This window comes from Balaenoptera musculus, chromosome 8 (genome assembly GCF_009873245.2).
Source record: "Balaenoptera musculus isolate JJ_BM4_2016_0621 chromosome 8, mBalMus1.pri.v3, whole genome shotgun sequence".
In the NCBI taxonomy this organism is placed as follows: domain Eukaryota; kingdom Metazoa; phylum Chordata; class Mammalia; order Artiodactyla; family Balaenopteridae; genus Balaenoptera; species Balaenoptera musculus.
The window spans coordinates 8,312,153-8,326,454 of NC_045792.1; the positions used below are offsets into that span (position 1 = coordinate 8,312,153).

A 14,302-nucleotide genomic window follows, 5' to 3' on the forward strand; every position below is an offset into this window, starting at 1 on the left:
TGTTTTCCAGGTGAATAAGCAGCTCAGTTATCTGTGGAGGGGGGACTGAATATAGGAGGTGATAGTATTGCCATTCAGTCCTCTCCTTTTCATTCCTTCTTTCAACAAATATTTGTTGCCATGTGCTGTTTGCTGTGTTCTGGTGCATCTCCCTTTGGGGATATGGAAGCACTGACTTAACCCACACAGATGGGTTAAGTTGCCCTTTCTTGGGCTGGGTACATATTGGTGATTTTTTTCTCTTTCTTTTACTTTTTGACTGGAGGTGAAAATGTATCTTTATCTCTTAAATTTGGTCAAGAAGGCAACCACCCATGTGAAACAATCGTGGTAAGGGGAGGGAAATATTGTGCAGTAGAAATTCCCTTTCCTGTGAATGGAATCATCTGGAATGCTTTAACAAACAACACTGGTTAGTAGTCATTATCGGACACAAGAACTTGATGTAATTTTAATTCTCACTCAGACTCCTGTGCACCTAGATTTAGCACTCTCATAGTCTCCAGGGAAGATTCTCTGCATTTATTTTTAAGCTTTCAGTGACCAAGCTACAGCCCTAAAGGCACACCCTTTACCAAAAGCAGGAGGAGGAAACAGCTTGCTGAATAGTATGGCCAGGCTCATTTCTGGATCTTGGTCTTCTATTCTCAATTCTGGGAAGAAGTCACTTGGAAGAATGAGTTTTTTTCTTGGAAGAGCCATAGTTCACTTCAATAATATGGAGACAACTTGAAGCTTTAGTCTACAGAGAAATTCAGCCCCAATTTGACAACCTTCTCGTTTCCACACAAGAGGCTAAAGAACTCCCTGCAGTAGTTTCTCTGCATGTGTCATATATTAAGAATAAGAGTATCCATACACTCGTCCATATACATATGTGTATGAATATATATGACGAATACTGTTATCAATATACGTAAATGCTGTCATTTTCCAAAAATCTTTCTCACCAGCTTTCCACACGCTGTACAAGATGCTGTCCTGGGAACAGAGGGAAGGGAGGGAGTCTGTAAACAGCATGGAAAGGAAAGAGGGCTTGTTGAGAAGTGACGGGAGCAGAACAGGTCCACTAGATAGAGACAAAACATGGGACCAGGCTTAGAGAGGGTGAGGAAGATGAGGGAACCAGAGCAAAAGTTACAGAGTGAGGAGAAAAGGAGAAGGACAGGGTAGATGCAGTGAAAGCAGAGGATGGCAGAGATCCACGTGGGGAAGAATGAAGGGGCCAGGGCTTTCTCTGGAGGACTTTGTGAATGTGTCTCCTTTTATTTTATTTCATTTTGTAGCGGCAGACTTCTGAGATCTGAGAACATATGGGTTAGGTATAGCTCCCACGATACTATGAACTCACGCTAACTTTCACAAGCTTATAATTCATTTTCAAATCTCGTTTTACCCACGCCTGAAAAATCAGACCAGCAGGCTTTGTACCAGAGGGGAGAGAAGGCTCTAACTAGGAATCATCCATGCCGCTGCCTGGCTTCCCTAATGTCTGAACAGCAAGAAGGGTCTATGCCTAAAAGCTCTCTCCTGCCTTCACCAGGAGCTCAGAGGGAGGACCTTGGGAAAGGGGGTGGTGTAGTTGAAAGATGCAGTATTAACAGCCAGTGAGGTAAACTCGCTAAAATTGGCCACATCTCAGAAAATGTAAATATTCCATTTAAAAAATCGAATTACTATGAAAAAAATTCTGGTTATAGACTAACACTTGCTGTCAGATGCTTATAAAAAATAATCCAAACAGAAAAGAAAACTTTGTTTCCCAGCATGAGCCTAACTTCTACCACAGGACTTTCTAGCCCTAAGAAAGTTCTGCCATATGAGAGTAGTTGTGAACAAACCGTGGCTACAGGAGTTTCCTTCTGCACGGTGGGGAGCTGCAGAAAGCAGGCGGGTACCACAGGTGGTGGACTTGGCGGAGAGAGGAGCATATGGGTTCGACAGCAGAAATGGATGTCACCATCTGGCACAAAACCCCTCAAATAATCCCATTACCTCCCTGTCCTACCCCTTATCCAGGTTGAGAGCAGAGGGCCTTTGAGATATATTTGATTTTTTCTTTATGACATAGTCCTGGTTTTAAGCAAATGTAGATAGAAGGTGATGTGTTTTGTTGGGGGTACCTGCCAAGGTGGAGTTCAAGGAAGAGGGGAGAAGTTTCTGAGGATGGACTCCCTCTGACATGACTGCTTGGATTGGAACTGGGGTGTTTCCTGGGGGTGCTAATTAGAACAGGAAAAGTGTAATCCCCAGGAAAGAGGGAGATCAGCATGCCAGCTGTTGGTGCGCAAGTGAAATTGATTCCTGGATGAGAGGTGTCTGCAGAAAGATTTCCTGGAGGCACTTCTTGCCAGACCCTAGATGACTTTCAAATGAGACTCCTGGACACAGACAGCTTGTTAGGTGGTTTAGGGGCTTATCCTGTGCAGGATTTGAACATCAATACCAAGCTATGGCTGCTTGGGACACGGACAGTAAAGTCAGATATGCTGTGAATACCTTGCTGGACTTCAACATCTAGAATCTCAATGGTTGTGAGCTTTCAGAGCCTTACTTGGGAGGATGGAATTTTGGAGACATGTGGCAAATGTTTCAGTATTTGCTGTTGCTGTTGAGTTTGTCCTTTGGTTTGTGTGCTTAGGTTGTTCTGTTGGCATGTCCAACGGAGCTTCGGTACATCCTTCATCAGCTATGACACCATGCCTAGATTCCAATGACACGATGACATTTCATCAAATTTTAAAAACATGATTATTTGCACTGGAACAGCCCACCCCTTAAAATGCCTAATAAAAGAAAATCTGGAAACCGATCCCCAGATTGAAATTCCTCATATAAACAAGTGTGCCTTTGCTGCAGGGGTTGGTTGCCGTTGTTACTCCCCTCAAGAAGGTTCCTTGTTCATGTAAAGATGACCTGTCTGTGGGTTAAAGAACAGTGCTGCCCCCGTGGGTCAGAATGGTGCCGGCCACACATGCCTTATTGTCTTTTTCTAAGCTGGACCCAGTGATGCACGCTGTGTGGACAGGGTGCGCTTGGAATTGGATGAGACTCTGCTCACCCCTTCAGATTTTCTCTTTACACAGGGGATGGCCAGAGGGGCCTCTGTCAGTGTCATCCATTCTAGAGACTGGAGAGAATCCTAGCTCTGCTGATGATCAATCAGAATTCCATCCCCCACCCCCCACCTCTTTCAGATCCATGAGAAAGGAGAGGAAGAGTTCAATGAGAAGAGTGAACATTACTCTGGAATCAATGAGGAGCCTCTGCTCACAGCAGATCAGGTACAAATCTCTCTCTCTCTCTCTCTCTCTCTCTCTCTCTCGGTTCTTGGGACTTTTAATTCCTTTGATAGAGAAAAAGTCTGAATACATACCTGTCACATCCCTTTCAGGCAGTAGAAAAATGTATGGTCTTGTGGTGGCTGTGTCTTTGGTAAATTTCATGTCTCTTTAAGCCTCAGTTTACGCACCTGCTGTAATTCGGGATGTAATTCCTGACGTGTGTTGGATGGGGTCCGTGTTTGATAACAGCCGGAGATGGGCTCAGTGTTTACTGCCTTCATTTCCTGCTAAGTGTCTTTATTGCAGCTCATTGTATTTGGAGTCAAGACACTTAAACAAGGGTCCCAAATAGCTGTTCTCACAAGAATAGAAATGGCAGAAGAGGCTTCCAAGTGATGGACATTTTCTCATATTTCATAGAACACTGAAAATGTGGAGCCTTCCAAAAGAAGTATTAGAAACACTTGTTTGTTTAAAAAAAGGTCTAATGTTTCACATTTTATTGAGTTACTTATATTTTGGTTTTAATAATTTGTTACTTAGGGAGAATACTCCTGTGTCTCTGGATTCCTTATTCAACCTTTGAGTCAACAACTATTTATGGGCGCTTGCTTTGAGCAGGCACGTTTCAGGTGTTTTCACAGAGTGGTTCTGAAAAAGCTCCACTAGGAGCTTTTGGTTCCAGAAAGTGCTTCTCAGTAAAAGGAACTCTTTCATATCTGTGGTAAAAAGGTGGGCTATAAACAGATAAGGATCAAGAGATTAAAGGGAACCAGATTAAAAGAATAGGGGCTAGCAGTTACCTTGTGAATTTGGGGGGGAAATACAATCCAGTGACACAAGTTCAATGATAATGACTCGGAAAGAGAAGCTCAGCCATAAAGTTCTAAAGGGGGGTCGTGTGGTTTGCTCGTGTTCCATGGATGGCTTGCAGTAGTCAAAAACTAAGTATCCCTTAAATTTGTGAGTGGAGATGGGAAAGCTTGGGAATAAAATAGAAATTATTCCAAAGGAGGGGACCTCAGTGCCTTTATCTGTGATCCAGCCTAACATAAAGGAACCCACTTTAAAGACCAGTTGGCCTTGGAGATGGAGCCCATCACAGCATCGAGAACAGACAAATATATAGATGCACTGTTCTGACCAGACTCATGGATGGCTCCTTTCAGAAGTGGTCTTTGCTTATTCCATTTTCTTTATGTGTAAACAATTAATGTACAAAGTAGTTCAGCCTTATTCCTCTTGGCAGTTATCTAATTTTACTCTCTCTTCTAGGAGCTGTCCCCTACAAGAGTCTAGATTACAGCTGGGTTTCTGATCGATTTTCTGCTCTCCAGACCCTGTCTGTCCTTTTATTATGTCATTATTTTTATTTCCACTTTTGTTTGGCAACTTTAGTTCCTGTCTAGCTGAATTCTGGAGGAAGAGCTGTTTTCCTCTATGTGAAAAAGCAACTCCCCATTTTGAGTCATCCTAGGAACACTGTTTTTTTCCCGTCTTAAGCATCGTCACAATGAATGGACTGGATTTTGTGTTTGAGTTGGGTAGATAAAATGTCTTCCCACTTAGAAAGAAAGTGCTCAGCAAATTGAAGTAAATGTTCCCTTCCAGGAAGCTCTGCTTCGTTTCCTGAAAGAGCAGTTTATTTCCAATAAAGCACTCATCTAAATGGTGTTCTTGGAAGAGGTTTGACATTAAAGAGGACTTTACATCAAAGGAAGAGTGTTTGTAAGCCTTTGGTCAGATCTAGTTTTATTATTACTCAATATTTATTAAGTAACAATATTGCTTTAGGAATTTTACAGACAGCAAGTTAGGAACATCCTTCCCTGATCAGAATTCAAGCTGGGATGTCCCTGCAGCAGAGAAGAGTGAGCACTGTCTTGTGTACCTTCTCCAGGTGATTGAGGAGATTGAGGAAATGATGCAGAACTCCCCAGACCCTGAGGAGGAAGGGGAGGTTCTAGAAGAGGAGGATGGGGGAGAAACCGCCTCCCAGGCAGACTTGGTCCTCCTGCAGGAGATGCAGGCCTTGACCCAGACCTTCAACAACAACTGGTCCTACGAAGGTGAGAGTCCTGGGGGCGGGCTCACGGAGGACAAACTCAGCCCTGCCAGGCAGGGCACATGCTTCACACGCCACTAACAGAACCTCGGATCTAGGGAGTTGGCAATACCTTTCTTACTGAACATCAGGAGAGAAGTTAGCATTGCTGGGGGAGGAAGCAAGATTAAAATGGTAAAACGACCTGCTGTACAGCACAAGGAACTCTACTCAATACTCTGTAATGGCCTATATGGGAAAATTTAAAAAAAAAAAAAAAAAAAGAGTGGATATACGTATATGTATAACTGATTCACTTTGCTGTACACCTGAAACTAACACAACATTGTAAATCAACTATAATCCAATAAAAATTTTTTAAAAATGAAAACAATGGTAAAACGAACCAAAGAACAAGACTAAAGGAGAACAAGTAGAGGAAATCTGAACCCACTATTCAGAATGATGCTACCATGAAATCAATGAAAAAACCTACAAATGGTAATGATAATAATAGCTCGTATTTTTGGAGAGCTTTGGAGGTCCAGGCGCTGTTCTAAAACTTTCTATGCATAATCTCATTTCACGCCCGTGCCAACCCCATTAGGATTGAGCTAACTGAGTTTCCGAGAGGGTAAGTGACTTGTTTCGAGGCCACTGTCGCAGAAATATAATTAAGAAATAAAATCTCCTCCCCACCCAGAAAACCTCTCCACAGAAGTAGAGGTTTTCTTTCTGAGAAAATGAAAACAATTTCATTATTGAATTGATGCATGTCACAGTCAACCCACTAAAGGGATTGCAAAACCGGAAAGAAATCTCACCCGTGTCTACAGCTAACTGGACACAACCCATTACAATTTTGCAATTTAGAGTCAGGTGACAAGTTAGGCCCCTGTTTTCTTTCTTGGGGATGACTTTTCAAAGCAGTGGCTCCCAGGTCCTTGAGGAAGCACATCTGAGTCCTGAGACTGGCCAGTGGCTTATTTAGCCATTAAAATGATGCACATACATTTGAAAAGGACAGAGAGAGAGATTCTGAAAGAAAAAAGGAGGTGAGGAAGAGAGGAAGTCTCTTCCCTTATTTTCAACAGGGAGAATCAAGCCTCTTATTTTATTTTATTTTTTTAACATCTTTATTGGAGTATAATTGCTTTACAACGGTGTGTTAGTTTCTGCTTTATAACAAAGTGAATCAGCTATATGTATACATATATCCCCATATCTCTTCCCTCTTGTGTCTCCCTCCCACCCTTCCTATCCCACCCCTCTAGGTGGTCACAAAGCATCGAGCTGATCTCCCTATGCTACGCAGCTGCTTCCCACTAGCTATCTATTTTACATTTGGTAGTGTATATACGTCCATGCCACTCTCTCACTTCGTCCCAGCTTACCCTTCCCCCTCCCCGTGTCCTCAAGTCCATTCTCTACGTCTGCTTCTTTATTCCTGTCCTGCCCCTAGGTTCTTCAGAACCTTATTTTATTTTATTTTATTTTTAGATTCCATATATATGTGTTAGCATACGGTATTTGTTTTTCTCTTTCTGACTTACTTCACTCTGTATGACAGACTCTAGGTCCATCCACCTCACTACAAATAACTCAATTTCGTTTCTTTTTATGGCTGAGTAATATTCCATTGTATATATGTGCCACATCTTCTTTATCCAGTCATCTGTCAATGGACACTTAGGTTGCTTCCATGTCCCGGCTCTATTGTAAATAGAGCTGCAGTGAACATTGTGGTACATGACTCCTTTTGAATTATGGTTTTCCCAGGGTATATGCCCAGTAGTGGGATTGCTGGGTCCTATGGTAGTTCTAGTTTTTTAAGGAGCCTCCAGACTACTCTCCATAGTGGCTGTATCAATTTACATTCCCACCAACAGTGCAAGAGGGTTCCCTTTTCTCCACACCCTCTCCAGCATTTATTGTTGGTAGATTTTTTGATGATGGCCATTCTGACTGGTGTGAGGTGATACCTCATTGGAGTTTTGATTTGCATTTCTCTAATGATTAGTGATGTTGAGCATCCTTTCACGTGTTTGTTAAGCCTCTTATTCTTAATGCATATTTGCCCCTGTGCCACATTCAAGTCTTAAGGGGTGGAGTCAAAATTGGAAACTAGGCAGGTTAACTGCAGAGTCCACACGCTTAATCTGTGTATCATATTAACTCTCTGACACAGGTTTGTGGTAATTATGATCCTGCAGAGAAAGAGGTGGATGAAGCATGAAATTAAAAGATGTAACAGCGGTGGCAAAACTGAGTATAAAATTCATCCATCTGCAGGGATAGTGGTAACCAGGCGGCCGGAGGGGACACGTTCCCTGGGAGTGGATCCGAATGGGGGTGACGGGACTTATAAATGATGGAGAGGGAAGGCGGGCTGGTCAGGGTATAAAGGTCCAAGCATGGACTAGAATCGTGGTGAAAATAGAGGCGTGATCTGAGGAACTGCACCCTCTAAGTAAAACCCTGTGGCTCTGAAGAGCAGAGGCAGGGCGATGGCAGCGGAAGGAATCCGCTGGGAGGGATGGAGTGGATTTGGCCCTGGTGCTGCATTCACAGCCGCTCCAATCAGGCCATTCTCCGCCACACAAAGGTCCCACACATAGAACTGCTCAGCAAAAGACTCCGGAAAACGGCTGAAATGCAGAGTGAAATGGCAAAAACAGAAGGAGGAGGACAGCTCCAAAGAGCGAAATTAGAGGGGAAGGTTGAACTAAGTCAGCAAATACCCCGGCACAGTGGGAGCGGAAAGGGAAAGGAAAATGGATTCTGATGTAGAAACAAAAGATGCCACTAGGAAGGGGCGCATTCAAAAATATGCTCCCGAATCTACTTTAGGTGAAGAAGTCTTAGGGGACAAGAATTTAAAACAAAGTGATCTGTGTCCTGTCTTCCCAGGTTCCCTTTCCTTTTCTCTGACAGTAGCAGACAATTCGGTACCAGCAAGTCAGACTTCATTTTTCTGTACATGTTCCCCATCTTTACATGTTTCACGTATTTTTGGGCACGTACGCTGCGACACAGGACAGTAGGTGTAAAGAGGGCCTCAGATCGCGCTGCTTATTTTGCTGTCGGCTGTGTCTTGATCAGGTTTGGGGAATAAACACCACCTCTCTATTGCTCCTCAGCACAGATGCCAAACCCCTTCGTCATGTTTTTTCCCCCCCGATTCTTGACCCATTTCACATGAGGAATATTACAGAGACAGAGGAAAAATAGGGAGATGGAACAAGGGATCAAAAACCACACGTCTGCCCACACACGTTTTTGTGGACAGAGTCCACAGTCCTTGGGGGCTGTTTTTCCTCCCTCCTTTGTTTCCCCGAGATGACGTTCTCTCCCGCAGTCGATAACTGGCTCTCCCTGCTGGCACGCCCCTAAACTGTGAAGGTCTGTCGTGGCCCTTTGAGGAACTGTCTGGGGCGGGGAGGGGGGTTCTCCTCCAGACCTGTCAGGCGGCCAGGGCCCCGGGAGCCTCACCAGCGGGCTGGGCTTGATGCAGTGACCCCGCAGGATGGTCTTCCCCTGCAGGACTGAGGCACATGTCTGGGTCTGAGCTGACAGAGCTGCTGGACCAGGTGGAGGGCGCCATCCGAGACTTTTCAGAGGAGCTGGTGCAGCAGCTGGCCCGCCGGGACGAGCTGGAGTTCGAGAAGGAAGTGAAGAACTCCTTCATCACGGTGCTCATCGAGGTGCAGAACAAACAGAAGGAGCAGCGAGAGCTGATGAAGAAGAGGCGGAAAGAGAAAGGGCTGAGCTTGCAGAGCGGCCGGATAGAGAAGGGAAGCCACATGCCTCTCAAGGTAAGAGGACAGCCCGGCCCGAGGACCAAGTGCTCCCACGCCTCCGAGCTCTCCGTTGCAGGTCCCGGGACCAGCCCTGCCGTGGCCCCAGACAGACCTGTCCTAAGCCGTGACAATGAGTGGGACGCCCTGGCAGACAGCAGAGCCACGAGAGGGAGAAGAGCCCACCCGTGTCCCCTGCTCCCCTAGAGGACACCCCGTCTAACTGGAGGAGACAGGATGTAACACTGGAAAATAAGTCACTATGGCGTGTGCTCTCTTAAGCTAGATCTTAAAAAGTGGGGTGAAAGCATTTAGGATTGAAAGGCGTTGTGCCCTGGGACAAGCCTGCTACCAGCACAGCTTATGGTCCTGACTCATCTCTTTAGGATGTCCATAGGGTGTTTCAGGATGGCACATTATGACGCCTTGTTATATTGACCAGATTCTTCTCACCAGTGGTTCTCCATCAGGGAAGCTCAGCAGAATCATCCAAGGAGCTTTTTCAAAATACCTTTTCCTGGGCTCTCTCTCAGACCTACTGAATTGGGCCTGGGCATATGCATTTTGGAAAAAGCTTTCCAGATGAGGACAGTCGTTTTACACCTGCCCTTCCCAATGGCTGGGCATTTTGTTTTCTTCCCTGAGACATTTTCATCCTCATCCATCGAAGTTTCCCTCTGCTGCTTTATTTTTCTATTGACACAATGGAGGCTGAAATGAGGAAACCCAGGAGTGCAGGGGGGGGAGGGTCTCGTCGCCCGAGGCACTTACTCAGATAAGAGCCTTTGAGACTCTGCTATTTCTTCTTGCAAAGCTCAGGCTGAAATTTTGGCCTGTCTCTTAGCCCAGGTCTTACCTTTGCTTTCCGGTCACAGAATTGGGGCCTGGATCTGGGACAGTATGGAAGCTGACGGGTCCAGGTAGCTTAGGGAGGACACAGGCGTCCCCGGGGTGATGAATACGAGCAGGAAGCACTTGCCCTTCTGAGTCTCGTTCTCCCCCCCTCCCCAGCGCTTCAGCATGGAAGGCATCTCCAACATCCTGCAGAGCGGCATCCGCCAGACTTTTGGCCCCTCAGGAGCTGACAAGCAGGTACAGCCCATCTCCCTGCTCCCAGCTTCCTTCCCAGATTCCAGCAACTTGGTCTCTCCAACAGAGCAGGGGATGGTGAGTCACTAGAATTATCCCCGCACTGGGGCAGGTTGCAGGGGGAAATGTCCTGACAATTTCTTCCATTCTAAGGAGGAACAGAAAGTGTCTTTTTAAAGGCAAAGTTGTTTGAGCTTTAATATTAGAGGGCCTGGATAAAACTTAAAACTCAACACTACTTGTAGGCCTATGAGTTCAGTTGTTTTCAGAACCAAATGCATTAAAGGTGAATCCACTTCATGAAAGATCCCATCCAAGAGCTTCATTACCTCTGCCACACTGGGCCACCAGGTGAGCCAATCCCACCAAGACTGCCTCTTCCCTTCAGCTGCCCTGTTGTCTGTAACCTGTGCTGCGGGGTCTCCTGTCTAGCTCCATTTAGTCAATCACTTCTCACCTGAGAAGTGGCTTGCATTTCTGGCTCTCAGGTGCCTGCCGTGTGCTAGGCTCTGTTGCTTAGGGCAGTACAGAGATGGGTAAGCCCTGGTCCTGCCCTCATGCAATGCATAGTCTAACAGAGAAGGCCAGTTTGTCAATAGACACCTTTGAGATTGTGCACAAAAACTGTGTATGTTTTAGACATATTTGTAGCTGAATCCTAAGTGTTAGAATTCTGGAGCTACGGCCTGGGAAGAGATTTCAGGAACATCTAACTCAGTCCCCTGAGTTCACAGCAGTGAGAACTAAGGCCCAGAGCGATTAGGCGTTTCCCCAAGGCCATGCTTCTAGTGGCAGGGCCAGGCCTGAAACACAGGCCCCCTGGTCTAGAGCTCTTCTCACTCACGACCCCAGGCTCCCTCCGAACCTTCCAGGTCTCTCTGACCGGTATTCTCTGATATCCCACTGGACCCTAAGATGATTTTGTTGTAGGGGCACCTCCTCTCCAGCAGAGGGAGCAAACCCGACATCCCAGGCCCAGGGCGGGGTTGAGGTTTTCTCACCAGTCATCTTGACAGAAGAGAAACTATTCATTCTCAAGTTGCACTGCAGAAGATAAGAAAATATCACCCCCGCCTCCGCCCCTTAGAATGCTGTCTGCTTTCAGCCTGGAGGAGAAAAAGCTCACCAGGATTCCTAAATAATCAAAAAGTTTCTAGTGTCAGAAGAATATATTCATTGGAGTGGAGGGACATTTTTCCCAGCTAATATGGTAAAGTCTTACTTTTAAAGAGACATTTTCCAAAAATGGGAAAAAAGTCCTGAAACGATGGTGCACACGTCATCATGGGTGTTGTCGAGAACGTCAAATTTGACGGAGCGTGTTTTTTAGAGAAAAGCCCAATCCCCACGCAAGCTGTCAACCGTATCTCAGCCCCCGGGGGCCAGGCTTCTGTCTCACTTGCTGCACACCCTGCTTGTCTTCTAGTACCTGAATACCGTCATCCCTTACGAGAAGAAGGCCTCGCCCCCGTCGGTGGAAGATCTCCAGATGCTGACAAACAGTGAGTTCCTCCCATTCGCAGCGGGACCAGGGGCTCATTTCTCTCCCTCCCACCCTGTGAGTTGCACCCGTGGTATCTCAGTCCGGAGGTGTCCCCAGAGCAGTTTCTATGGGTCATAATGTGCTCCACAACGTTGCACCACGTCCCCGGCACGGGGTACAATTAAAGAGTTCTGCAGCGATACCCAGAGCTGCCTCGTCTTTTCCCGGTTCCCGTAAGGGAAGAGACTTGCCAGAGAAAAGGAGCTGGTGGAAGAGGCTGGAGCGGTGGCGGGGCGGTAGTGGTGTGCAGGGGCTTCCTGTGGTTCATCCACAGGTCTCAAGGCTGTGCGCTCTCTGCCTTGCCCTTTCTCTCTTCTGCAGCTTGAGGTTGCCTTGTGTCCCCAAAGCAGGGCGCTCCTTCTAAGGGACTGGCTGTATTTAATGAGAAGCCAGGTTTCTTGGGTGGGGTAAGGCTGATGAGAGAGAATAGAGTCTGGTTTTCCTTCCAGGCAATGACTGCTTCCTCTCTTCCACTCTGACTCTAGTGTCAAGTAATATTAAGAAACATTCTGAGCTATGGGAGAAAACAGCCTGTGATAAAGAGCCTTTTGCAGGCAAAATTTCTTTATAGACATCAAACACTACAACCCCCAAAGGGCCGGGGGGGGCACGTGGTGTCAGCCATCAGTGTCAGCTTGATTCTTTTAGGAAGAGAAAAATCCTAGGCTGAGATGTGGGGACGGGCTCAGTGAATCACGAGACCGTCCATCTCCCTGGCAACCACGCACTGCATTGAGTGACACACTAACCGGGCGTTGCTGTGCTGCTGCCTCGGCGGGAATGGACCACTTCAGGGCTATTTGACACCCTAGGGAATGGGAAGAGGAGCTTCAACTGTTTGGCTGAGGAAGATAGATACCTCCTGGGCCCAGTGCTAAAGGTGCCCAAACGGTTTCATTTTTATCATTTTGGAGAACTAAAGCAGGAGGTTCTGGTAAACGGAAATCTTGCCTACATCAATAGATACTGCGGTCTTGAGAATCTGGAATTTTAAATTCAAAGTGCATCGGCTTCCTCTAAACTCATTTGGAGCGCCTTTATTTGCATACATATGCACAAAGATTTTTTTTTTTAACGGAAGCAGATAGAAACGAGCTGACATTTATAGGTGTTTGTATTTTCACAAGGAGTAAGCATTTGGAAAATAATTTGGACAAATTATGAAGGTTGATATATGTAGAGTACTCTATCGTGCTCTTTATTTTTTTTCTAATGTGCTCTTTTAAAAAAAAAGGAAGAGCTATAAATTTATTACAGATACCTATTCAGGAATTCAGTGTGAAATCCTTTCATTTTAATTAAGAAACACTGGGTTTGTTTACACATTTCAAGTTCATTCTAAAAATTAGGGCTAGAGAATATCCATCATTTAGAATACTTTGGAAACATAGAAATGTGAACAAAAGAAAATAAGTAACTTCCTGTCCCCTCCACTGTGGTTACTGTATGGTGTTTTTCAGCCATAGTATTTTATGCCTTTTCCATATGGTTGGGATTATACTGGCTATAAAATTTCATATCATGATTTCAGTCACATCAGTTAACATTTGGTTAACATCCTTTTTATGGCTCTCTCTTCTGTCACATGGACATATGACATTCCAATATTTTATCCCTTTAAAAAAAAAAACTGCCTACTTTCCTGAATACCAATCTCCTGTAGGTTATGAAAGCTCTCTTTTTGGGCACATCCTTGTATGGGTTTGTGAATCACAAATCCTCTTTCCCCGACTCCTGAGTCAAGGATGTAGGCCAAAGAATGGCTCTGGGGACTGGGCAATTTATATAAATTTCGGATTTTGGAGATCACCTTAGTCACATATTGACTGAGTGCAATTATTGTATTTTTATGCCTGTCTTCTTGGTGGGCAGCATTTAGTCTGCTCATGCTCAGATGCAAAGTATTTTCAGCCTATTACATTGAAATGAATCCATGTCTAAAAATACGGAAGAAATAAAAGAAACCATTGCCTGGATGGCCTGAGGTTCAGTCTTTTTCTGGAGTTGGCCACGGACTCATGCCACCATCAGACTCCGTTCCTCATCCACTCCTGAGCTTTGGAGTCAAGTTCCATGACCCTGACTTGCAACTAGGCAAGGTAATCAATGGAAAACAGGACCTAGGAATGGACTGGGGGGTCCCTCCATTGTAATGGTTGCCTCCTGACCCCAGCCATCAGGGCCAGCTGATCTTTAGTGGTTTTTCCACTTGCCAAAAGTAATACATGTTCATGGAAAAAAGCTGGACACTGTAGAGATATCACGTAGAAGGGAATATCCCCTGGGGTATCTCACACCCCGAGGTATCTGCTTTTTACGGTTTCATGCACATTCTTTCAGATTTTTCTATGAATATTAGCATTTATTATTTACTCATTTAAAATTAATACATAAAGTTCTGCAGCCTTCTTTCTTCATTCATAAGTATGTCTTGTACATACAGATCGCTCTCATTTTTCATGAAGCTGTATGAGACTGCATATATACCATATACACCATAGTTTACTTAAGGCATCTATTGATGAATAACTGTATTGTTGGATAA

At 45.2% G+C, this 14,302-nt stretch overlaps 1 protein-coding gene across 2 annotated transcripts in view; it reads left to right on the forward strand.

Annotated features, from left to right (window-relative positions):
* FEZ1 (fasciculation and elongation protein zeta 1) overlaps positions 1 to 14,302 on the forward strand; it is a 38,722-nt gene that overhangs the window by 20,773 nt on the left and 3,647 nt on the right. For both annotated transcript variants that reach the window (XM_036862500.1, XM_036862499.1), the window contains 5 exons: positions 3,198 to 3,284; positions 5,185 to 5,353; positions 8,872 to 9,143; positions 10,137 to 10,217; positions 11,641 to 11,716. In XM_036862500.1, the coding sequence (XP_036718395.1) occupies positions 3,198 to 3,284; positions 5,185 to 5,353; positions 8,872 to 9,143; positions 10,137 to 10,217; positions 11,641 to 11,716 (685 nt within the window). The remainder of the gene's footprint in view (positions 1 to 3,197; positions 3,285 to 5,184; positions 5,354 to 8,871; positions 9,144 to 10,136; positions 10,218 to 11,640; positions 11,717 to 14,302) is intronic.